The sequence below is a fragment of the Pollicipes pollicipes genome, unplaced genomic scaffold (genome assembly GCF_011947565.3).
Source record: "Pollicipes pollicipes isolate AB1234 unplaced genomic scaffold, Ppol_2.1 Scaffold_4219;HRSCAF=4965_pilon_pilon_pilon, whole genome shotgun sequence".
Classification (NCBI taxonomy): Eukaryota; Metazoa; Arthropoda; class Thecostraca; order Pollicipedomorpha; family Pollicipedidae; genus Pollicipes; species Pollicipes pollicipes.
In genome coordinates this window covers 16,594,152-16,619,001 of record NW_023596448.1, presented here as the reverse complement: position 1 = coordinate 16,619,001, position 24,850 = coordinate 16,594,152, and the positions used below count along the sequence as shown (strand labels likewise).

Genomic DNA, 24,850 nt, shown 5'->3' with positions numbered 1-24,850 from the left:
ACAGAAATAGATGCACCCAAGACATTCTGGACAAAAATCCAACTATTCTAACCTGATTCTTACAGGAAATTCATGCACCAAACCTAGGCCTGACATATCATGCTGACAGATTCAACTATTTGCAGGTAAAAAAATACTTAAGGTGATTTTGTCCAATTTACCATAAATCACTTCCATTCCAAGATCATCCTTAAAACGTCAGACCTTCATGTTCCAAAATGTGTGGAGAATGTGCATCAAATTCTGAGCACTCATATATGACACACATGCTGAAATTGTTGCTGCAATGTTGGTGCTGCATCAGATATCTCTTGTATAACTACATCTTTGTAGTCAGGTACCCCAGATCATTTCAGGCATGGTAACACCTATGAATCAACCCATACTTTTACATGTATTTTGCTTCACTGTGCCTACTTAGCTCACTGGAATGAAGCAAGGCTGTTGGTAAAACTTAATGGCTTTATCTGGCCCTAGTTCTCATTTTCCGTATTCAGTTCATTTAAATCAAGAATGCACAGATTTCTGTGCAAATCAAGCACCACGGGGGATATTTTCTATTCATGGTCCTAGTAGGCAAAAGCCTCCACATTTACCGCCCTCTTTCTTAGGCAAAGCTCACCACAGCTAATCGTCGCTTATGAAACAAATCCTCGTGCAGGTTCTGACTAGCGCCACAAAATTGTCATGGCCGATCTAAGAGATTTTCACTGTCGTCCCACCGCAATCCTCCGTTGGAGTCCAGTGAAATATTGCGCGCAATTCTGTATGAAGCTAGTTCTAATGTGTGTTATGTTGACTCGAGTCCCCAGTGTTATGAAGTAGCATCATCGAATCAATAGCGCCGCTTTGGCTTCCGGTAGAGCCTACCAAATCTCTTAGCGCTGCCAGTTTACCTATCACCTCAAGAAATCCCCACGGCCTCGCCCTACTTGCATCATCAACGCATTTAACACATGTCGGCAACGTATAATGTAAACTTGCATGTAAAGCATTTATACACAAGTTCAGCACATCAGGAGTAAAGTCGACGAGTGACAAACATCCTCTTCGCTTAGGAAGGTGGGGAGACCGGCTAAGCTGGCAAGGGCCACTGAAGTCAGTTACGAGCAGCTTTGGGGGAACAAATGTTACTGGTGTAAAACATTCCACACCCGCGGTGCGAGGTTCACCCCGCTCAGCAGTCGGCGTTTTGTGCGCAAGCGGGACGGAGTGCGGGTGCCTACTCTCTTGCATATCACGCGCTCGGTCGCAGCCGTCGCGCCCAACATCACTTGTCAGTTGGTTTGGAGACCTGTCGCCAGGTAGCGGTCGGAAGACGCAGAGCTCGGCCGCCAGGTGGCAGGGAACGCCGCATCAGGCGTCCCAAGTGCCGCAGCCAGTTGCGCGTATATGCGGGAGGTGCGTCTCATCCCAGGGCAAGCACAATGTCGGTCGTGAGGAATGAGCTTTCGGGACACTTTGCGCAGTGGCCTCTCGTGAAATTGCTTCCAGAAATGAAGAAGAGATGGTTAGACTCTGCAGATTTTCAGTGTGGGCTCTGTAGAGATGATTTAAGCTGCTACACATCGTCTTTCATATCAAATTGCTGTGTAAAGCTGGTTGACCACTTCAGCTGCATGATGATTTGAAACCAAGCTGGTGTGTTCGGCCTTTGCCAATATACAGTACTCAGGAAACTAGCATGGCATAACTCAATTATACAGATTGGTCTCATTAGGTTTAACGTCTGTAGGCGTGCTATACACACAAGCATGTAGTCTTGCCTCCCTGATACACTGTGCCGGAGTCACCTGCAGTGAACGTCAAACTGCAACGGGTCCACGCACCCTATCCGTGTGGCGGTGGGTGCGAGTGAGAATGTCACTGAACCACGATTCATTGGCGGAGCCCGTTGGTGTATCTTGGAATTTTACGGTGACAGCTGGAGTGGCATGCCGGCCAAAGAAGTGATATGTTCACACAGACATTTCCTTAGCAGCCTTGTAACATCGAGGACGTTCTTCGCCAATGGTCCTGTGCAACTCTCATTGCCGCTGTATTTCGTGCCTAGTACAACGCAACACATAGCTGTTGCGCGTCATGACGGTCATCCGCTATGGTCCCACGCGCATCGGCTCCCCCAATCTGCGTCGTGCTCGGACTGCTAGGTCGCTGCTCATCACTGGCTACGGCAGGCGCACGAGCACGCGGCAGGGTCCGCCAATGCCGCCGCCAATCTTCATCGGCAAGGTCAGGATCCTGCGGCAGAAAATGATACTTAAGGGTTTACCACGCATTTGGGGGTAATCGAACAAAAGGTAACAAAAGCCAAGAAGCAAAAAAGAAGAAAGCATGATGCCAAAAAGGTAGCTGGCAAGAAGTGAAAAGGAATAAGAGTGAAATGATAAAGGTCAAACAGCAATAAGTCAAAATGACCAACTTTCAAACGGAAAAGCCAGAAGGGATTAAAGACATCTGAACAGTAAAAAGGCATCTAAAAAAAGACACCTCAACGTTCGAAAAGTTCAACTCAACAATAAAGAAGTGACATAAACAAAAACTTGAAATACACAACACATGAAAATAAATGCAGGTCAAATGCCTTAACGCGACAAGGCAGAAGCTGAAAAAAATCAGTCAGACGGATACAATAAAAATCACAGAATAAGAGAAACACCTAAGAGCAAAATGGCAAATTATGCGCATATTACACTTTTTAGTATGCTAGAAAAAAATGCAGCCACTTGCAGCTTTGGCTTCAATAAATAGCTGCGTTGATACGAAACTGATCCAAAGTGACAGACTTCCACCTTCTATTGCTGTTGCTACACACATGCCGTTTAAAAACACAAGCACAAATATATATATATATATATATATATATATATATATATATATATATATATATATAAAGTACAACCAGAAGAACAGGGGAGGTAATCCGAGAAAATTGTCGTTCCTGTCCTTATGGCGACTTGCACGACTCTGCCCCCTCCCCCTCAACCGTTTTGAGAAATCGACACCAAGGACCATGATGTTTATGGTCAAAAAGGCGTAGAGCATATAAGTAAAAAGACATCACGTGGCAAAAAAATCGTCTAGCGCTGAGACATCTACCATCACGCGGAGGGTACTTCCAACCTAGATCCAGGATACCTCTGCGTCTCCGGCGCAGTTATGAAGTCAATGCCAATTGGCTGGGACCCTACTGGCTAAGCGGAGGCGGCGGGGGAGGGGGGAGTGCTCGGCCCTAGCCCCGCCCTTCTGGAAGAGCAAGCGATCTAGGACCCTCAGTGCGTTCGTAAGCCCTACAAATGTCACGATTTCTGGGCGGGAAAATTGTGGTTTGACAATAGCCTATTGCACCTTTTCCGCATTTTTCTATTTTTCTGACTTTGTAATATGCAACCTGAGTTCCTTTGACTCTTTGACCTTGCGTTTTTAGCTGTATCACTTTTAACTTCTTTTTGCCTGTTTAATTTTTTGCATTTGACTATTGTTCTTTTGGGGTGTTGCCATTTCACCTTTTTGTCGTTTCCATTTCTTTAACATTTTACGGCTGGCTTTTGTTCAGTGTGGCTTTTTACCATTTGACCTCATTGTCCTGGAACCGCATTTGCGGGGGGGGGGGGGGCGGCGGGATTAAGCGCCCTCCTCCACCTCAACGTTCCGGCATTTACCACGGGCGTTGCGTGGAAGAGACCTACCAAAAACGGTGAGCTGTCTTGCTAAGAAATGAACAACGCAACTGCTCACCCGGGCAACAACCGGTGAGGACGGCTGAGCAAAAACCTTAGTCCGCATATTCCGAAGAAGAAATGAGTTTACTGTGATGCAGCTATGTATACTTAAACGCCTTGCTAATTTTGTCTATATAATATGACTGACAGCTGAAAGCCCGTACAAAAAAAAACAGATTTGGCCCTGATCGAAAGCTGTAAATACCAAGCGCTTAGCCCCAGCATACTGCGGCAAGGCAGCGGCTGCAGACCGCGGGCAGCGTCTCCGTGCTCACGTGGCGCCGGTGGCCGGCACCCGGCTCATGTCTCCCACGTGCTCCACGCCGAAGATGTTGCTCCGGAACAGCGCCTGGTGGGCGGGGACCACCTTGTTGTTGCCCGGGTCCAGTGAGGGCGTGTCGATGCCGACGCCGACGATGGCGCCATCGGCGGCGATCATCTCAGCCGCCGCCGCGCCTATACCTGTCCGGCGCCAGCAGTGACGTCACGCGCGCACTACCAATGACGTCATGTGCGCACTGGCACTTATGGTAGGCGTGGGTTGTCACTGGCATCATACATGCACTGGCGTTGATGTCATGCGCCAATTGACATTGACGTCATGTTTGCGTAGTCAATGTCATCATTTCACGCCGCCTCTTCATGTGTGCTGCTACTAATGTCATATGCCCACTGACAGTGACGTCATGAGCGCAATACCACTGACGTCATGTCTACAGATACCGACTCCACGCTCGCAGACTCCATGACATGTAGCTTGTCATGTCTGCAGACACAGCGGCTTGCCATGTCTGCAGACAAGGCTGCATGTCTGTCACATATTCGCAAGATGGCTCCTCAGTACCATGTCTACACTCGGGAGATGGTGATGTAACATGCGTGGACGCGGGTATCATAACGTCCAGATTATTGGCCTATACTAGCATACCTATATGTCATGTCCCTAGACGAGGATAAGCATGTGTCATAGCTTTGACTGCGGCTGAAGTTGTGCCTTGTGCCCAGATATGGGTAAAATATCATGACACCTGCACGTGCGGGCGTACTGACGTTATTTATTCGGACACGAGTGTAATGTCCTGAGTATTTAGACACGAGCTTGCTGACCTTTGGTCTGCAGACGAGGGCATACATCATGCATGCAATCAAAACTGGAACGAAGCCATGCTAACGGACAACGGTGTGCTGACGACATATCCGAGACACGGACATGCTTACCACCTGAGCTAAAGTCTGCGGGTTCCCACTGACGTCACATCCGAGACACGGGCATGCTCACAAACTGAGCTTACGCCTACGGATACCCACTGACGTTACACCCGGGAGTGTGAGCAAACAGACAACTTAAGGGTAACCACGGTTTCGCTTTTCCACACTTTTACGTACCATACGTATCAGGATTAGGGATTTACACGAGAGCTTCCAGCTGCGATCAGGGCTTCTTAAGGCGGCTAGTCCCCCCCCCCCCCCCCCCCCATCCCCCGTCCTGCCTCCACACTGACCAGGGAAGTGCAGTTCATATGCATTCGCAGCTTTCTTCGCCTTGAACTCCTCGGGCGTGACACCCCAGTAGCGCGTGCTGTTGCCCCAGTGGTCAGCGTAGCCCGTGTACACCAGCAGGATGGTGGGGTAGCGCCAGTTGCCGTGCGCCTCCTTCCAGGCGATCAGGTCAGCCGGGGTCAAGGTCGTGTCAGGGTCAGCATCACTCCGGGCGGAGATGTTGACCAGAGCCGCTGGAATCGTAGCGCCAGAGTGAGACGGAGCGCTTTAGAGGCGCTTGCGCCTTATACTAATTACATGACAGTCAAGCACATGGCAGAGCCTATCCCAGTCTGCCACGTTGCGGGGTCACTGCAACTCAAGACAAAAGAGAGGCGGAAGAGTAAGACAAATAGCAACGACGCCACCGTTCACCCATCCACCCACGAGTTCCGTGAACTCTATCCTTTCCGCGTGACTTTAACGGGGTCCCAGTCCTGCCTGAGCAAACGGCGCGATAGGACCGTCCACACAGACAACCAACAGTCCCAACATAGAACAGGCCTAAAAAACAGCATCAACAGTCCTAACACATGGGCACCACAAACATGCTTTCGACTTTACCTGCTGACGTAAATAAGTTAAAGCACATCAGCATCAGGTCATCGAGGTGATAAGCAATTTCAACACACTGGGCGTTTTCGGCGATCTTTATCATCGCATCACCGACATCACTCAACTCCAGTTTATCCGTGATAGTACGCGCAAGGTTCAAGCAACTGTGAACTTTCGTTGATGTCAAAGCACTGCGAGAGGACAAAGCGTAACAAGCTTACCGACAGCGCATCTGCTAGACGAGGCGACTGAACCTTGCGCGAGGCATGCTAGAAACGGCAGTCGCGCGGTGGACAGCGGTGGCGATTTGGAGATGGACAGCCCAGAGCCATCAAATAGGCCAGATCGCTACCAGTAAATACAGATGTGCATGGAAAATGAATTGGAATTAATTGGTAACTGAATCCCATCTTTCATGACGTATCCAGAACGTGATGACAAATGGGATTCTAAAGAGGAAAATTCCAACTCCGGAAATCAAGACAACATAGCTTTACTGTTTTGTGCCTGATCCATGCAAGGCGTTCCTTCGCCTTACGTGCTGCGGTAACTCGAGTACCACTGAAGTGCGGGTGTTCTTGAAAGAGTCCTTTACTCCAGATAGTGCATAACCATTTCATTGTATAGAGCGAAGGCTTAAAGAAAGAAACCAGCCAGAGTAAAGTGTTGCAACCTGCTACCCGTAAGGTTGCAGGGGGAAACCACAAGGGCTTGCTTGAGCCGGAATTTAAATGCAATGCTCTGGTGGGTACAGTGCACTTATTGGGATGGCACAGGTGCTCCCAACAAGCATGCGGATATGACTGCTAAAAAGGAAAGTGAGAATGACGGGATGAGCGCAGGTTTGTATCACGCGTTCCCGAGAGCGGTGTTGCACTTGAACCAGGGAGTGCAAAGTTCAGCGTAAGTGCGGTTTAGAATCACATGGTCGTCACTGTGGGTCACATGCCTTTTGATGTGGTAGCCAGCCAGCACAAGGGTATTTTCCTAGGGGGTCCTGCCGCCGACTCCGGTAGGTGGACATGGGGTGAGAGCTCCACCTGGCCGACTACAGTTAACCCTGGTGTGCGATTGCGTTGTATGATATGCTGCAAACGTGTTCAAAAAATTAAGTAATTGTGTAGGGCGATCTGTGACTTAAAGGAGCTTCCAGCTATCATTTCTACGTGCAGTGGCATCATGCCAAAAGCTAGCTGCAACAAGCGGCATGGTTTAAGCCAGCTGCTACTCAGCCGAGCGAGCAAAATAATTTGAGTTCGTTAAAAAAAAATAGTGGGCGATACGCCTTCGTAAAGGCGTTCGGAGTAAGCACATGACGCTCACATGCTTACCGTGCGCCACAAACCGATCGACAGGAATCTGCTCCAGAGTCCAGCCGCCCTAAACATATGCGCGGGCGCGTCCATGTGGGTGCCGCCATGCTCCACGGTCTCGAAGTTGTGCGTCTCGAGCCTGCCGAGGGCGGCAGGGGACGGCACGTGAACAATCCGGTTTGGTTCAGGGCGCGCGCGGCGGGACGTGGTTACAGCGGCTTTGTGGCGGCGTCAGCCCACCGCCGACGCGGCATAGGACGGTTGCCGACCTCACGTCTGCGGCGGGACAGTCCAATGCTTTCCGGGCTGGGCAGTAACACCGCCTCTCACACTTCACACACGTGGAGGAGGTGCCACACTTGATGCACGTGAAGAAGGTGCCGCACTTCGCGCGCGTGGAGGAGGTGCCACACTTCACACACTTGGAAGAGGTGCAATACTTCACACACGTGGAGGAGGTGCCACACTTCACACACTTGGAAGAGGCGCCATACTTCACACACGTGAAGGAGGTGCCACACTTGATGCACGTGAAGAAGGTGCCGCACTTCGCGCGCGTGGAGGAGGTGCCACACTTCACACACTTGGAAGAGGTGCCATACTTCACACACGTGGAGGAGGTGCCACACCTTACACACGCGGAGGAGGCATTGCCGGACGCTCAGGACTTGTGTGGAGGAACCGTCATTGGCGACTGCTGCGGAGCAGGTGACTCGAGCTATGAACTTACGCTTTGAAGAGACGGCCTGTTGAGCTTATTTATACCGAATGGGGACATCGAAACGTATGCCGGCACTCATTTTGTGCATTCATTCAATTCATTTTATGTAAGCGCATTTTGCACTGCATTCTGCGGCGGCGTAACTTGCTTTCGAAAATAACTGCGCCGTGTCCGAAAGGCAGGGCCAGTTGAGGTCGGCCTTAATGGTTGATGAATCGTTGTGGGTGCTGTGGCGTTACGTCCACCGCATATGCCGTGCCCTATTTGCCCTATCACCTCCACCTCCAGTCCAAAAAAGAACTGAAAAAGAACAAAGGGCAGATTTCCAGACATTTCCTAGACTCAGTTCGCCTTCAGAATGAGATACAGAGTCATTTGAAACTCGGAAGAATACAGATTTGCCCCACTCTCTTGAATTTTACGTGATTAACATTAAAATAAGATTTGTTTCTGGTCAGCCTATCAAATGCAATGACCAAATCGATTAGGATGAGCACTGAGTCAATTTCGAGTTATCAGCACCGATCAAGTTTCATAGGGAATATGTTCAACGGGCGATGGCAATGAGCGGAAGTAACACGCGCAGCATCTCTTACAATCAATGGAAACTGACACGAATTACCGGCACTACTCAAATCAGTCCATTTAACTTCCGTGTAGCCACAGCACTGTGCAGGGCATCCCATTTATAAGCGTCTAAGAAAAACATAGGTCTGCTAGAACGTTTTCGATGCAAATAAAAACAGGGAAGAGACAAAACAAAAATGTTTAAGAGCATGTAAGGAAGCGGAACAACTGAGCCCTTCACAGAAAGCTACCGTCCATAAAATCGATTAATGTGATACCTCAATTTCTAGCTTCTAGCTAGCATCTAATAACTGACCAACTTTTGAAACGTGATTCCAGGCGCCAATTATTTTGAGTAAGAATCGACTTAAATCATGCGCAATTCAATAAAAGACATCTGGCAATCATCATGGAAACAGCCGCCACGCCATGACGGCTGCGCTAACTTGAGCACGATCCACTCACCAGAAGCCTTCCATCTGGCCCTTGAACAATTCGCTCAGATTGAACTTGAGTGAGCCAGGCCGGTACTGTGTGGTCTTGTCGTATGTGTGGCTGAGGTCGATCCACGGGCCAGCGAAGGCCGGACAGAGCAGGACCAGCAGGAGAGAGAAGCCGAACAGAAGCCCGGCTAGACAGGCGGAGCTCATCTGTTGGTGGAGCAACCAGATCCCTCACCACCATTCAGGGGCGTCACTTTTTATGCCTTCGGGGTCCCTAGCCTCCCCAGTGGTGACACAGCTTCTCCGGTGGAGCTGTGCTACCTCCTGTAACACAGCGCTTTCTTTGGAACTGTGTTGCCACTGCTGCCACTGGTAAAACAGTGTTATCAGCGCACCTCCCTCATGAAAACTTGGACAAGGAAACGTACAGAACAGCCTTGAACTGTTGTTGCACTAGGTACCTGAAGACACCGCTGTTGTATTTTCATGATTACTGTGTACCACATAGTAAGCTGTGGGCACTTGATGACTTGATGGTTCGCACAAAATTACTCATGTATTCATCGCTCCTTTCATTCTAACGTTTCGAAATCGTATCTCATCTTCGGGGAAGACTAAATGGCACAAGAAATAAGTTTTGACTTTGAAAGGATAAAAATTGTGGCCTACTGTTCAAAAACATTTTTCTGAAACCGAGAACATGAATTAAGCATAACTAATTGAAGTAAGACAGAATCCTATTTTCGCTTTGATACATATAAGAAGCACTCATAATGGGAACACTACAAAAAGACAATGAGAACACTATCGCCACAAAAACAGTCAAACAAACACTTCACCAGTAGTCCAAGTTCAAGTTCGCTCAAGTTCGCCCGTTCAAGTTCAAAATCAAGCTCAAGTTCACGGATAGATTGTCCCTATTTTTAACCTCTAGTTTCCACGGATTTTATGGATCCTCCAGTGTTCTTTTTTGGAGACCACGGTGGCAGCGCTATAATATGTCGCTCACTGAGCTACGAAATATATATATATATATATATATATATATATATATATATATATATATATATATATATATATATATATATATATATATGTATGTATATATATGTATATATATATGGATATATATGGGTGTGCATCTATATGCATGTATATATACGTATAAATATATATATATATATATATATATATATATATATATATATATATATATATATACACATATATATATATATATACATATATATATATATATATATATATATATATATAATCTGTGATACCTCCTATGTGGAAAATGAGGGCGAACAAGCGTATACAGCTCCACAAAATAGTGCTGGAATCTGGTGGTGAAAATGGAAGAGTAAAGATCGAATCTTTGTGTGTGTGTGTGTGTGTGTGTGTGTGTGTGTGTGTGTGTGTGTGTGTGTGTGTGTGTGTGTGTGTGTGTGTGTGTGTGTGTGTGTGTGTGTGTGTGTGTGTGTGTGTGTGTGTGTGTGTGTGTTTGTGTGTCGCTGTGGCTAGAAAATGTGCGCGGGGAACAGTCGCAAAATTGTAAAAGAGGTACGCCTCAGTCCAACCTTTGAACGGTACGAATCTATTGGGAATGACCTTCGGACGCGTTATTTCATGAGGCCCAACCATCTTCACTCCCCCATCGCAGCTTGTGTTCCAACCCCATACAATTTCGAGGAGAGAGAGACCAAAACCGGAGAGGAGCCGGCTGTTGGCGCTTTTCGGGTCAGATTGAGTCATTTTTCGCTGTTCAGCCCTTTCTCCCAACTCATTTCGCGGAACTACGTTCCTGCGCTCGGCCATTTTCCAGTTTACCTGCGATTACAGTTTCCAGTTTTCAAAACCGGCGATGACTGTACGGATCTAATTGACCGATCGGGCTCGCCGGTGACTTCGTGCTTGTGCGTGGTCCACAATCTACCCGTAGTGTGTCATGCAGTAATTTTAGATTGATGGCACCATGCCCGTGGTGTATTCCCAGGCGGGCATGCTTAGCTATACCAATGTTTCAATATACGCTGCCATCCTAGCACTCACTTGTAGTACTTTAGTCACCGTGGTGTGGCAGCACGGTGCTTGAAGTGTTCGCTAAGCCAAATATCGTTTTGAGTCTTTTTCATGGTGTTATTGCATACTTATCCGTGATTTAGGACGTTCACTTGTTTCAAATGTTCAGCTATGGCGCTTTTCTTAAATTAGTCGATTGAAGTCTCATTGCCGTAATAACTAACAAGAATAACTGACTTCTTCTACAAAGCAGCACAAAACGCGATTTGTGCATGAGTTATTGCGCAGAATGCTCAATAATGACAAGAGTCATTTGACGCACACAATATTTGGAAGTCGTGCTCACGAATGTCAGTTCAGACCGGCTTGACAATAGCATTATTCTTGACCTTGAACGTCGCATGATCTGTGGGATGGCACGATATAAATGACGTTGCTGGGGCGTCATGACGCCTAACTGGCCCCACAATATTCTGTGCGACATATTCTGCACATTTGCGCTGACGTGAGCTACCGAACTAGAGGATTTTAGGTCCAAAGAAGGGTACGGCTGTCGTGCAAAATTCTCTCTAGTTTGTGCATGTCAGCCAACGCCGTTGTGCAGAAATTTGTCTTCAGTGCATCGGACAACCTTCCAAGGAGGATACATAAAGCCTATTTCCGAGGATCATCTGGCAGTGTCAAAAATGTTTTCTGTGAATGGCGCGCAATACCAGGTTTATCGTGAAATTCAATGTGCATGCAATCTGAATTCATCCCAACGCTAGGCAATTTCGATAGGAAAACAATGTTCTCAGTCGCATTTGCTTAAAAATGAAGGTTAACATCCAGGACGTGAATTGAGGTCGCCGACATCCGAAGAGAACTCCGATTTTTGCGATAAATACGTTAACCTGATCGGCTTAGCAGCCCTTACCCCCGCAATGGGTTTTAGAAAATGGCATACAGTCCAATGCCAGATAATATATCACCCGCCGGCACGGCAATAGGCAACACCGTACAGGCAGAAGTGTATAGGTAATCTTTTTGAATCTTGCGTTTTGTCTTTGCTTAATGAATGCAATGCATGACGTATCTGGCGCAGTTTGGTCAAACCTTCTATGTATTTTAATCCATGTAAACCAAAGCCAACCTCTAACATAAACCTGCCAGGCTGAAATTAGGTAAGGAACTTCCAGACACAATCAACCCGCAAGCGTGGGTTTCACTAGTGTAGTGGTTGTGCTGGGTATTTGGAAGCCAGAGGTTCAGGGTTCGATCCTTCCCGGTTTCAGCCCCTCCTGCTAGGGTAAGAAACAGACAGCACCAGCGTAAGCAGCTGAGCGCGTCGTGAAGTCCAACGACAACAACATGCTTATTGGCGTGCAGTGAAAGTAAGTGAAAACAGTCGCGGGTAAATTCAGGAAATTAAAATAATTAGATCACTTTGGCACCACTGCTCAAGACACCAACGACCTTGCCGCTGCTAGCTGCTGCTGCTACGGTGGTACAAGCGCTTACCCTTGCTGAAGTGCCGTGTTCCGTTATCGCGATTACTGCAGGAACCAGCCAGTTCCCTGGCCCGTGCTCTCGCAGCCAGCCGCTGTCGTCTGCCGAGCGGGAGATCGGTGCAGGGGTATATTTGGCCAGCGTGGTTCGGGGGAAGCCGAAGGTCGTTTAGTGCAATTCCAGTTCTAGGGTTACCAGATGTACGGAGTGTTATTTTTCAGTTTACTTATGCTGGCAATTGTGTAAGAAAAGTCGGTTCGTAGCGGTGAACATCAAGATTGTTGCAGATGCTGGCCTCGGAAACTCCACTTGGCTCGCCTGTGCAACGGCCGACAGGTCTATCCCGAGATCGCATGTGGTCGTTTGTCTTACCAATCCTGGACACTTCAAGGACGCCTGGATGTTCTCCAGGGCCCGTTCATGATGGGAAAATGTTACCAGATGCTCCGCCCGTTCAGGTAACGACCTATGACGTTCCACAGCTACGTCACCTACGTAATGGAGAACGCTTCAAGTAACTCCTCAGCATGGTGGCTAGTAAAATCAGCTGTTTCCAACAAAGACATTTGGAGCGCAGCAGAGATGATATTGACGAGTCTGGACAGTCAAATGTACTTCAGAGTACAAATGTACAAATACTGCAGGCGTATCTCTCACAACAGCTGACTACACCATAACGACCTACTTTAACGAGAGTATGTTAAGCACAGAAAGGCAGATCACTGCCCTCGATTCAGAAAGACGTTACACTTTTGCAAGCATTGCGCGAGCGTAACCACATGCAATCGATGATCCCACGGGCACGTAGTTCAACAGGCACTGGTAACTGAACGCCTTATGCCAGCTAAGAACATCGTGCATGTATACTGAGGTCGTCCATATATTTTGTTACGCATGGAAGAGTTTGGTGCGTGTGGTTGCAAGCAGGGATACAGCTTTGCTCGGAGCACGTGTGCAGGGAGAAATCTCATGTTGTGACAAGTCGCATGAATGAGAGTTCCACATATGGACACATGTGGAACTGTACAGAGACGTACAAAATCCATGGAAACATGTGACGTTAGGTTATGCAGTATACATAAATTCCAAAGCATTGAAGGCATGGATAAACCTTCCCAGAATCATACTGTCCAGACATGTTATGTTATAGTATCCAGAAGGCGACTAACACAGTGATGCACTCGCTGACGTAGCGGTTCTGGCCCTGCTGAAGCGCCAACGTTGCTCAAACAAAACAGAAAATGATGTACATGACGTGGTTCTAGGACATGATGACAAATATTTCAAATCGCAGTTTCGTACATCACGCAATTTTTTTCTCAAAATCTCCAGGCTAAGCTGGCTCCTTATTTTGACAATCATGGCCAGCTCCGAGGCAACCAGAAGCGTCCGTTGGAAGATGTGATGCCTGCGTTGCAATATCGTGCTGAGCCAGTACCCCAACACTTCGTTGGAGACAAATTTGGAACTTTATAATCTGGGTCACGCTAGTACCTGACAACACCTTACAAGTATGTAGATGCCGCGCGCGGTGACGTCATCGCGTTGCCAATAGGAGCGCAGCTACATGAATCCATAGCAGGCTTTGCAGCGTGCACCGGCTACCTGGGTGTGGCCGCAGCCATCGACGGGTCCTTTCTCTTCATGGATGCACCCAGCAAGGAGATAGCAGCTGCTCATAATACCCACAAGCATGGCCAAACAGTGCTTCTACTGGCTGCTTGTGATCATCGCGGCGCACTCGCTGATGTGCTGGCAGGGTTCGGGGATCCGCCCACGATTTTCGTGTTTTTTTGGGGGGGGGAGAAGGTCCTCCTCTGCTGCGACCTCAGGGAGCATCGGCGGCAGCTTCTCCCATCTAGTACACACCTCATCGAGGACAGGAGCTTCTCCTTTCCCCGGAGAGCATCACCGCTTTCCGAGCCAACGATCACCTCAGCCCCGCTCAGCGCCACCTCAACAGACCATACAAAAAAACGCGTGTAAAAATTGAGCATGCTTTCAGCATGCTTGCAGCATGCTGAAAAATAAAGTGTAGCAGCTAAAACATTTAGAAGTGAAAAACATGGGCAAAGTGGCCGAGGTTATCGTTGCATTGATCATTGCACCATGCACCAATCATTGCATTGCATGTCATGAGCATGGGGCAGGGGATGACATAGTGCCTGCAGAGCCCCATGGAACAGATCCCGTGGAACGGACCGACATAGGTGCGCTGTTGCTTTTTAGCATGCAGAACCTGCAAGTGCAGTGTACGGGCATCACAAAGCGACAGCACATGGCTGACCACCTCATGGAAAAGATGATCATGCATGCAGCTTGATCCAGTTAAATGTTGTAATGTGACAATTCAGAAAGATAGAAGCAGATCGGAAAGAACAGCCAGTTTATTACGTTCAAATCAGCATAACTACACTTTGGTAAAGAGACAGTTAAGGAGCAGCAGTTAGAAGTTACGGTGTCTTTGGAAGAAATATAGACTGAAACCCTTGGAGACTCCACATGAAGAAAGACAACAATTTGTGTGCACCCAGTTGCTGGGATTATGTCGAGCAACATACAGTATCACGGTTTCATTGTTTGATTGCCTAGTGTATGTCAAATCTCATCCAACATTTGGCACACAACATTTTAATACTTAAGTGTTCACTGTCTTCCATCATTGACCATTTAGGTTACATCATGAAGGTAAAACTTCATTCAAACAATACTTAAATAGATACAAGATGATGCCATCTATGACAGGCATCAATTTTTTTACAGCTCACCCACATTGTCAAACGCAGCAGAGAAAGCCATGACAGTAGCGAAGGTTTCTTTGGCAAAGTATGCATATATAATGGCCACATTAAGAAGATTCAATGCAATTAAGGTGAGGACAGGCCATAGCTTGATGTGTACAGAACACATTGCTCAAAATTATGCATATGACCTTTATAATCAACACAAATGTTGAACTACGACAATTTTTTACTCCCGTCTTGTACTTCCACATACTTCAATACTACTAGCAATTAATCAGTGAAATCAACCTCACATCCCTGTTACCTATCAATACAGTATGCCGAAATACATACCAGTGCTTAATCTGGTAACATACATTTTAGGCCATGCCACCATGACACTGTTCAGCATCAGGGTTCACAAACTACACCATCCCCATGTTGTTCAAAATCTGGCAGGCATGCAGTGAAGGTACAGGTCAGTGAAGAAGTGACGTATAAAATAAATACAACCATACCAATAAGCTAATTTTCATGCAGCACAACAATCGTGCTTACACGTCACGCAACTGTACGTTTGCTTGGTTTACCTCTACCATCCCATGCCCGTCCAGTCTGGTAATTCAAAATAATCAGTCAGACCTATGAAACAAATCAGCTTGCATTACAGGGACACTTTCATCTGATATAATGCCGTAGCACCTGGGCAGAGAAGTTTAGTAGCAATGCATATAAGTGCGAATTTGCGGTCGAATCACAAAGCAGGCAATGATGGCTGACACATCAGTGTACCTACTGCACCTCGGTCAGATGTGCCGTGACCTGCAACCCCTGACAAGCTTTCATGAAGGGAAAGCAAAAAAGTCTTACTGATGCATTTTTCAACCAACGGTAGTAAACTACTCTATGAAAATAGTGTATCTTATAAATGGCAGATCTAGGGGGCTCGAGGAAACCCTCCACATCCACCCTACCCAAGGTTATCTAACGACCCTACCCCATCCGCAAATGCGCCGTGGGTGTTGCTATGCGTTGCTATGTAAATAGTCTCGAGCCACCGCGCTTACTTTGCCTCTCGGCTAAGTAAGGAATGGGCTTGGGCCGTGACGTCATAGGTGGGTCGGTAGCTACGTCATCTATCGACTGGGATTACTCGAAGTAAGAAATGGACTTCAATTTGGTCATGAAGAACGGAGCCCAGAGCGCACGTACGACGCTCTAGCTGTGTTGTGATGCCGGGTCGTCTGGGTGTCACTCATGCGCCGTCATCCAGGATCCACACTCATGTCGACCACTACTTGAGGCCAAACCCTTAAAGTCTACGTCATGCTCGGGCACGTCCCAGCCTAACAAGCTCTTGGCTGACGCGCCACCTTTCTCTCCTGGAAAGGTGAATACCTAGCATGGCTCAGCTTACGCATACAGACGCCGTTTTTCGAGATCACCCTGCAGACGAACCCTCGCTAGCCAGTTACCACTTGACGCTCGCATAGCCATTGGCAGCGCCAGGCAATGGGCAGTTGCGACCTTCGAGCGCCGGAGCATAGTATCGCCCCACTCATGCAACGAAAACTGCTTTACTGTCTCCATCCCCCTCCGGGCCTGGATAACCCCCGGCTTCTGACATGCAGCTTACGTTATGAGCTAAGATTCCTGCACACATTTTGCAAGCATTGCGGAAACCTTCGGTTACAGGTACACCCAGGGGCAAACCTCTTTGGTTCGGTGCGGCGACAGACCTCCGACGAATTTTGCCGATCATGCAATGGCGGGACCTCTTCGAAATCGTGAGCCCTGCCTTTTGTTAACAGGAGTAACCGATGCTACTTACGGTAAATAAGATCTGCAAGATGGGCATAACCATAGCAACATAGCAAAACTAGCATTGCGAAGGCGGCTCAAGGTATTAAGAAATAAGGACATTTCAGACGGTCTGAAGCGCATTACGAGCCGCCTTCGAAGGCATATATGAAACACTTCCTGGTGTCTAGATCAAATTGCTGTGTAATTAAGATGGTTAATTCAAAGAATTGACATATTTTGTGACAAGACCTTGTTCAAGTATTGCGAAAGTTATTTCAGTGCAACAGAGCTCCAAACCTATGCCATGTCGCCACTGCAGTGCTTTAAATGGGGAACGTTGGCAAAGACATGCGCTCGTAAACCCTGATAGGGGAAAAGAAACATTTCTCCAAGGGAAGCCATATATATATATATATATATATATATATATATATATATTGCACGGACAATGACATCGTGTTCGCATGGTTAATCACTGAGCGCGCCATTCAAGGTATTTCAAAGTTGACACCTTATCTTTCGAAGCCGCGGCTACGGCCATACAGCCGGCATCGAGTAATGCGATGTCGGGAAGTCGACCAAATACCGTGGAAGCCGGAATCTAACAAGCGATTGTTCTGACTGCTGGTAGCCTTGTGCCACCAGCATTTCCAAACGCGGACAGTAGGCTGATTTCCCGCGCGATTAGAGGTATTTTACCCAGCGTCCTAGAATCGCCGACTTTGGGTGTAAAGCAACACCCTATGAGGAGGAATCTTCCATTCCTTTTCCCCATATTTTATGTGAATGTTTCACTCCTGCCTGACATTCTCTAATCGCACATGGCAAACCCGTATTTCCCTTTCTGAGGTTTTTAGACGTCATCCAATACCGAGCTCACTTGATACCACCAAGCATAAACGAGGCTCCATAGAACCTTGACACCTATGGCTATGTCCTGCCTCACCTACATCTGAATCATGTCTATGTATGCCCAGAGCAAGGGCGCCAGGAACGTCCAACCCCAAGAACCCCAGCGACCCGAGCCGCTTGCACGCGTGAAGTTTGGTTTGTATACAAAATGCATCCAAATCTGCAGCTGTGCGCCAAATGCAAGGTTTTCACGTGCCCCCTATTTTTTGGTCCCACCACCACACCACGAAAGCAGAGCCCGGTGCAAACACCAGCAAGGCCTGGTAGAGAATTTTACTCTACGTACTTCTTTTTTCCCGAGGAAACTTGACCACTAAATTGCATCACTCCCGAAATGCAGTAGTGAAACATTCAAGATATGTCTTCTAAATTAAACTTACAAAATGAACATCTCCATTTGAGCATTTTTGTTACTAGGTTTCCAGTCAAATCAGCTAATTACAAAATTTTGCGAGAAAAGTACCAGTATTTATATTTATTTAGCTACTTTTGTGTTTCTTGGCATCATACGAGTGTGATACCATTTCATTCTTCTTTCTCTTTCGATTGCCTTTAGAGGTACCATCTGCTGCTTAAAATTTTGACCAATTTCTCTGCAAGATGCTCCAACTGCAAACTTCTACGTATTTTATACATCAGTTGGATTAATTCGCCAGCCGCTCAAACACGTTTGATATGAACCCAAGCGTGAACATTTCAAAGGGAATAAAGAAGACACTTTGAAAGAGGAAATCAATTTTACCGCCATACTTTCCTATTGAACCCTCGGTTAAGGTTCATGGCGTTGCTCAATAATGATAAATCTAAGCCTCTCGAGTGACTGACTCGCCGGGCTACCCGGCAACGCAATTCTAATGCTGTCATACAGAGCCTTGGGACAGACCTGACGCAGCTAATACAGAAGTGGTTGATGGCGAAATTCTGCCCTCTGCAGATGTTTATCATGCGCACCGTTTACTTGTGTCGCATTTTAGTCTCGTAGGTTGGTGGGTATGATTGATGTTTATATTTGGGGTGTGTGTGGGATGACCCTGTCTGCCAGCAGACCATGCAAGAGGTACTGACTTTTTGTTTTTGGGGGGAGCAGGAAGAAGCCAGTAAGCCTCCTATGGACCAAGTAATTGTTTACCTTACCTACTTTCAGCACATGATTGGTAACTGGAGTTGGTCATTTTCTGTTTTAATCCATCAGGTTTTGTCATCAGACAAAATATGATGCCACAGGACATGGGCTACGTTGTTCCACATTCTTGGTTATTTGTCCCAAATTTCTTAAAGTGGTCCCTCATGGCTGCTTTAACCAGATGTTTTCTATAGTTGTCATGGTTTGCTAATCGGCAAGTGACTGTACTGCATATATGCACTATATTTTTTAGCACAGGGATACTCTAAGCTGCGTAACCAGTATGACATCAGTTGAATATTGGTATATAACAAATAGTCAGACCACCCCATTTAAAATATGTAGCCAACTTCTCAAACTTTGCCATTAATAAACAAGCCTAAATGGATGCATTTGCTGCAGCTGAAAAGGCAGGCAGCAATACTGGCAGGGTCACCTAAAAGTTATGTTATTTTTGGAGAAGAGAGATTGTTTTGTACAGCATGCCTATTATTGCCCTTGACATACCTTAACCATGATAATCAAAATAAGTTGTTCAAACTGATTTAAAGTGTTTTGATTTGTGTGTTGTCAGCTTTGTCTGATGTCAACAAGCTTACACAAATAAACTAAATGAAAGTGCAAGTTGAAACCAGCCAAGAACTAGCATTAGGCATCATGTTTTTATCACAAGTGCTGCTGTTAACAGATGTGTGAGTTGAGATGATGTTCATCATATGGGCTACTCTAAGTTAGGTTAAGTTGGTCAAATGCATGGCAAGTGGCAATAGGAATTGTGCAAGAATCAGTAACTCACAACTGCTGCTGTGATTGCTGTGATACAAACAGGTTATACAGGATGAGATGTCAGGCCTCTTTAGGTTAGGCATAGGGTATTTTCATGGAAATAAGCATTGGTATTTCGTAAGAAACAGTGACAAGGTGTTTGTTTTCCCTGACCCCATCTTAACAGAAGCCAGAAGTATGTCTAGTGTGCTTGGCTTGGTGATGGGCTGATGTGTAGGAGTCCAAGGTGTTTTTGTTTGAGTGTTTTATGCTTGTTGCATTTTCCGTTGTTATTTTGTTATTGAATTCCTTTGCTTTGTTTTGTTTTAAAAGGGCTGTGGAAGGGAACTTAAAAGTGCATTATCAATTTATTGGTGTTAATAACTTGCTATTCCCATAATGCTGTCAGGAGATTACTATGTTTTAACACGCGCCCGGTTGGCCGGCTAGGTATCCTTCGCTCGGGTGGAGATGGGGGTGGGAGTCAATTTGACCCCCCTCTGAGATTTCAAAAACTAAGAAAGCTAGATACACCAAATTTACAGGATGTCTTGACCTATACGTGAACTCACTAAGGTTAGGGTTTCAGCTTTCTGGGTCATGACCCTCAGGTCGAATAAGTCAAACAAGGTCAAATTCCAGGTTGGTCTCCAAAGCGCCCCCAGAACCTAGGAAACTGTCTCTAAGCAAAAGGTCACAAGCCCATTTGAGGTCATTGACCTTGCTTGACCTTTGAAGGTCATGGTGACCAAAATGATGCAAGACTGCTCTGCGTTTTGCATTTGAATAAGCGACAAAGATTACGCTAGGCAGTATATTCCTAAAACAAACCGTTCGACGCGAGTAATCTGTGGTCAATGGCCTGTTTTGACCTCTAAGAAGTCAATTGTAGATGTATAATGCGGTTCCTGCAGTCAATAAATTAGAAATGAGCACCAGAAACTATTCCATACAGCAAGCCCTAGAGTAATAAATCATGTTGGTTTTGACCTTGGTCTGACCATCATACCTGACCTTAGATCAACGTAATTTGCTCATTCAATATTTGTGGTACCTAAGAAAGCATCTCAGAGATGTGTGTCTTCGTCAAACACTCCGTTTGAACGATTTCCTAGAAACTGCCTTCGCTGAAACCATGAGCTAACTGACCTGTCATAGGTGAGCGACCTTACAAGGTACATCTAAAATTTGTATGTGAAACGATCCGCTAGGCAATTTTCTACAGCTATGCAAAATTTGGCGCTGCTATGCCGCGCCGTTCAGAAACCATTCGGGAAAAGCCCTCGGGGGGGGGGGGTCAATTTGCCCCCTCCCATCCGAGCGCGTGTTAATGTACTTTGTTTCACTTTAATGGCCTAAGATGTTAAAAAACGAAAAAGTTTTGTCAGGTTCCTGATATTACGTCCATGCCAATTTGAAATACATGTTTTTGTTTGCTGAGGCATAAGTCACGAGCTCATGAGCTCCATCTTTTGTGAATTGATTTTTTTTCATTCCCGCACGGTCTTGTTGCGATGGAATTTTTCACTCCAGCCTAGTTCAAAAGGGATTCTAGCTCCCTGTAATAATGCTCCGTCCAGGGGCAATTTGAACAAAAAAGGTAGCTTCTGCCAATTAACGATTTACATAGCCTTCCGATAGTTCTCCCACAGCGATGTCGTTTTCGTAGTGGGCACCCTCCGTGCACGGGTAAAGGTATATTAAGTTAGGCTTATCCTTTAGGAAATCTATGGAAACGGACCGTGCGCCTGGCTACAGACATAGAGTCATATACTGTTGGGGCTCCAACGAATAAAGGAGATTTCCTAAACACGGAAGTTCGTTGTGTTGAATGATGCCAGGTTGTACTAGCAATATCGAACACACACAGTTGCTCTCTTCCCGCGGTCAGAGGAGTTTTCACTGGCCGACGAACTCTGGCCATCTCATTACGGGCATGCCGGGCGTAGTTAGCAACACGCTGTCAAGGTGCAATCTGGACAAAAAAGGCCGAATCGCCCGCTGGTTGGCGAATATTCCTGTTGGATAGTGATCCCACAAGTACATCATGTGCTCCCGGGTGCACCCTCCCCGCAGTGGTAAAGATATTTTAAATGCTAGGTATGTCTCGGTAAACCGCCGCCGCATGCGGACCATTAGCAAAGAATGATATGAAGTCAGTGGTTTGTTAGAATGGCATAGTTTTCTTAGTCGAAGAAGCGTGTTGTGTTGGATGATGATAGCCCTAAAGCACGGTTTGCGAGTTTTCGAGCGCAATTATCAGTACACTTCTCAGCCCGCCTCGTCGTGGTACCGATCTTACGGCCGGGCCAGTGTCGGTTGCAATGCTCCGTGGAAGGGTTATTCGAATAAAAAAGTCTTGCCGGACGGTGACCGACTTAATCTTCCGGCGGAGTGCTCCCACAGTTGTATCGTGTGCGAATAAAAGCACCCTCTGCGTACAAGTAAAAATAATTCTTACTGGGCAACACATCTTTGCATCCCATGTTGGTCGGGGTCCTCTGACAATGAAAGGAGAAAATGCAGATGTGAGCCATTCGGACTCATCGAAGCACGTTCTGAGCACAGGGCATTGCATGGGATGGGAGGGGGGGAAATTTTGAATTATGAGACAAACTAGAGAACAAAAGACTTAAGAGGACATTTTCATTTCTAGAGCATGCAATGACAAACTTCTGAGCGCAAAAGTCTTGTTGATCATGAGATCATTTCTTCTGATTTATCTGGCAGAACCCTATGCGTTAAACTGAGGAATGATCTACCATGGTTCAATGGCGCAACAATGGGTGTACCCCTAAACGATAAAACATTTGAAACTATCGGATATCGCCAAATTCGGAAATTGACAGTTGTGATGTACGAATGTCTAACTTCACAGCATCCTGCATCATTCGATTCAATATATAAGCTCTACGAATCAAATGAAATGTGTATAAGACGAGTCAAACATTCAGACCAACCTTTCTCTGATCGTAATTATACACTATTTACCACATCTTGCCTTGACCCTACGCTGAGGAGCGATATTGTTGTTTTATAGTTTCCAAGAATAACTGATATCTCTGTATCAACAACCATCGTTCAGCACATCATCTGCAAGCATTTTGTGAATACGTATGAACGTAGCCAACAGATTTAAAGATATCGGTATTTTTTGCCCAACACGTATGTAACTCACTTCATATTTAACCTCCTTCATGTTTCATAATCAGGTTCTGATCAAGTTATATTCATGTGCTTGTGCCCAAATTAATGGCGTTGGATCCGAGAGTTCTCCCAACAACAAGCTTCACTTAGCTGGGTGGATTGCCTGGGCATTCAGCTTAAAACCCAGCACGAAAATGACCAGTTTATTGCCCCTCCGAGTTGTGTGACTGTGCAACCCTTACTAACACTTTGAATGAGTGGCTGTAGCTGATTGACTGGTTCTAGCAGGCTGTCACTAGCTTACTTTGGCTCTGACTATTTTAAACTTTCGCATGCATGATTTGTCCTTGCCTATGGCATAATACATTTCCTGCCGGGTCTGCACCGCCTGTTCGCCAGCTTCTCTATACTTGTTCCCTCTTCCTAGTTGGGAGTGCCGCGATTTGATTTTCGTCTTCTGGTGTTAGCTTGCGGTTTATTGCGTCGCTGGGATGGAGGGGCACTCGTGGCTACCTGTTCTTGGGTAACGGCATATAAAAAGTCGAGGCGATTCAAACTGTTACACACCGTCTTGGATACCAAATTGCTCTGTAAAGCTGGTTAACCACTTCCACTGCGTGGTGATCTAAAACCAGGCTAGCGTGTCCGGCGTGAAAAGTAATCAGGCCATTAGCATCAAGTAACTCACTTATACAAATTGATCTCATTTGATTTAACGTTCATAGGCATGCTATACACGCAAGCATGTAATCTTCCCTCCTGATGCGCTTTACCCGGGTCGCTCCGGCGTGAACGCCAAAATACAGCGGGTCCGCGCAGCTATCAGTGTGGCGGTGGGAGCGGGTGAGAACGTCACTGAACCAGGAGTATTGGTGGAGACCGTTGGTGTGTCTTGGAATTTCGCGATGACGGCTGGCGTGGCGTGCCGGCCGAAGACCATCGAGGACGTTCTTCAGCCAATGGTCCTGTGCAACTCTCATTGCCAGCATATATCGTGTCTAATACAACGCAACACACAGTTGTAGAGCGGCATCACGGTCATCCGCTATGGTTCCACGCGCATCGGTTCCCCCAATCTGCGTCGTGCTCGGACTGTTAGGTCGCTGCTCATCACTGGCTACGGCAGGCGCACGAGCACGCGGCACGGCCCGCCACTGCCGCCGCCAATCTTCATCGGCAAAGCCAGAATCCTGCGGCAAAAAATGATACTTAGTGGTTTACCACGCATTTTGGGGGTAATCGAACAAAAGGTAAGAAATGCCATGAGGTAAAAAGACAAAAGCATGATGTCAACAAGGCAACTGGCAAGAAGTGAAAGAGGAACAAAAATGAAATGATTAAGGTTAAACGGCAATAAGTAAAAATGGCCAACTGCCAAACATCAAAAGTCAAAAGGAATAACAAACACTTAACGGTAAACAAACAACTAAGCGTCAAAAAACACGTTAACATTCAAAAAATCAACTTAACAATAAAAAGTGAAATAAACAAGAACGCGAAATAAACAAAACATAAAAATGGATGCAAGTCAAATGCCTTCATATAACAAGGCAGCAAGGTGGAAAAGATCAAAGGCAGACGGATGAAAATAAAAATCACAGAATAACAGAAAGATCTAAGCACATAATGGTAAATTATACGCATATCACGCTTTTTAGTATGCTAGACAGAGATGCAAGCTCTTGCACATTTGGCTTAAAAAAACAGCTGCATTTATACGAAGCTGATTCAAACTAACAGGCCTGCACATTCGATTGCTGTTGCTGCACACATGTCGTATAAAGACACAGGCAGAGAGAGAGAGAGAGAGAGAGAGAGAGAGAGAGAGAGAGAGAGAGAGAGAGAGAGGAGAGAGAGAGAGAGAGAGAGAGAGAGAGAGAGGAGGAGAGAGAGAGAGAGAGAGAGAGAGAGAGAGAGAGAGAGAGAGAGAGAGAGAGCGAGGAGAGAGAGAGAAAGAAGAGGAGAGAGAAGAAGAGAGAAGAGAGAGAGAGAGAGAGAGAGAGA

At 46.5% G+C, this 24,850-nt stretch overlaps 2 protein-coding genes across 2 annotated transcripts in view; both read right to left on the bottom strand.

Moving 5' to 3' along the window:
• Window positions 1-2,091: 2,091 nt before the first annotated feature.
• On the bottom strand, window positions 2,092-5,298 carry LOC119094901 (kynurenine formamidase-like). The gene is made up of 3 exons (XM_037217814.1): window positions 5,225-5,298; window positions 3,998-4,184; window positions 2,092-2,241 (listed from the first exon to the last, which is right to left on the bottom strand). Exons 2-3 carry the CDS (start codon window positions 4,159-4,161, stop codon window positions 2,169-2,171), a joined length of 237 nt encoding a protein of 78 aa, XP_037073709.1. The 5' UTR covers window positions 4,162-4,184; window positions 5,225-5,298; the 3' UTR covers window positions 2,092-2,168.
• Window positions 5,299-23,307: 18,009 nt separating this feature from the next.
• LOC119095909 (kynurenine formamidase) overlaps window positions 23,308-24,850 on the bottom strand; it is a 13,958-nt gene continuing 12,415 nt past the window's right edge. Inside the window, exon 6 of the mRNA XM_037218763.1 lies at window positions 23,308-24,036. Within this exon, the coding sequence (XP_037074658.1) occupies window positions 23,964-24,036 (73 nt within the window). The 3' untranslated portion in view covers window positions 23,308-23,963. The remainder of the gene's footprint in view (window positions 24,037-24,850) is intronic.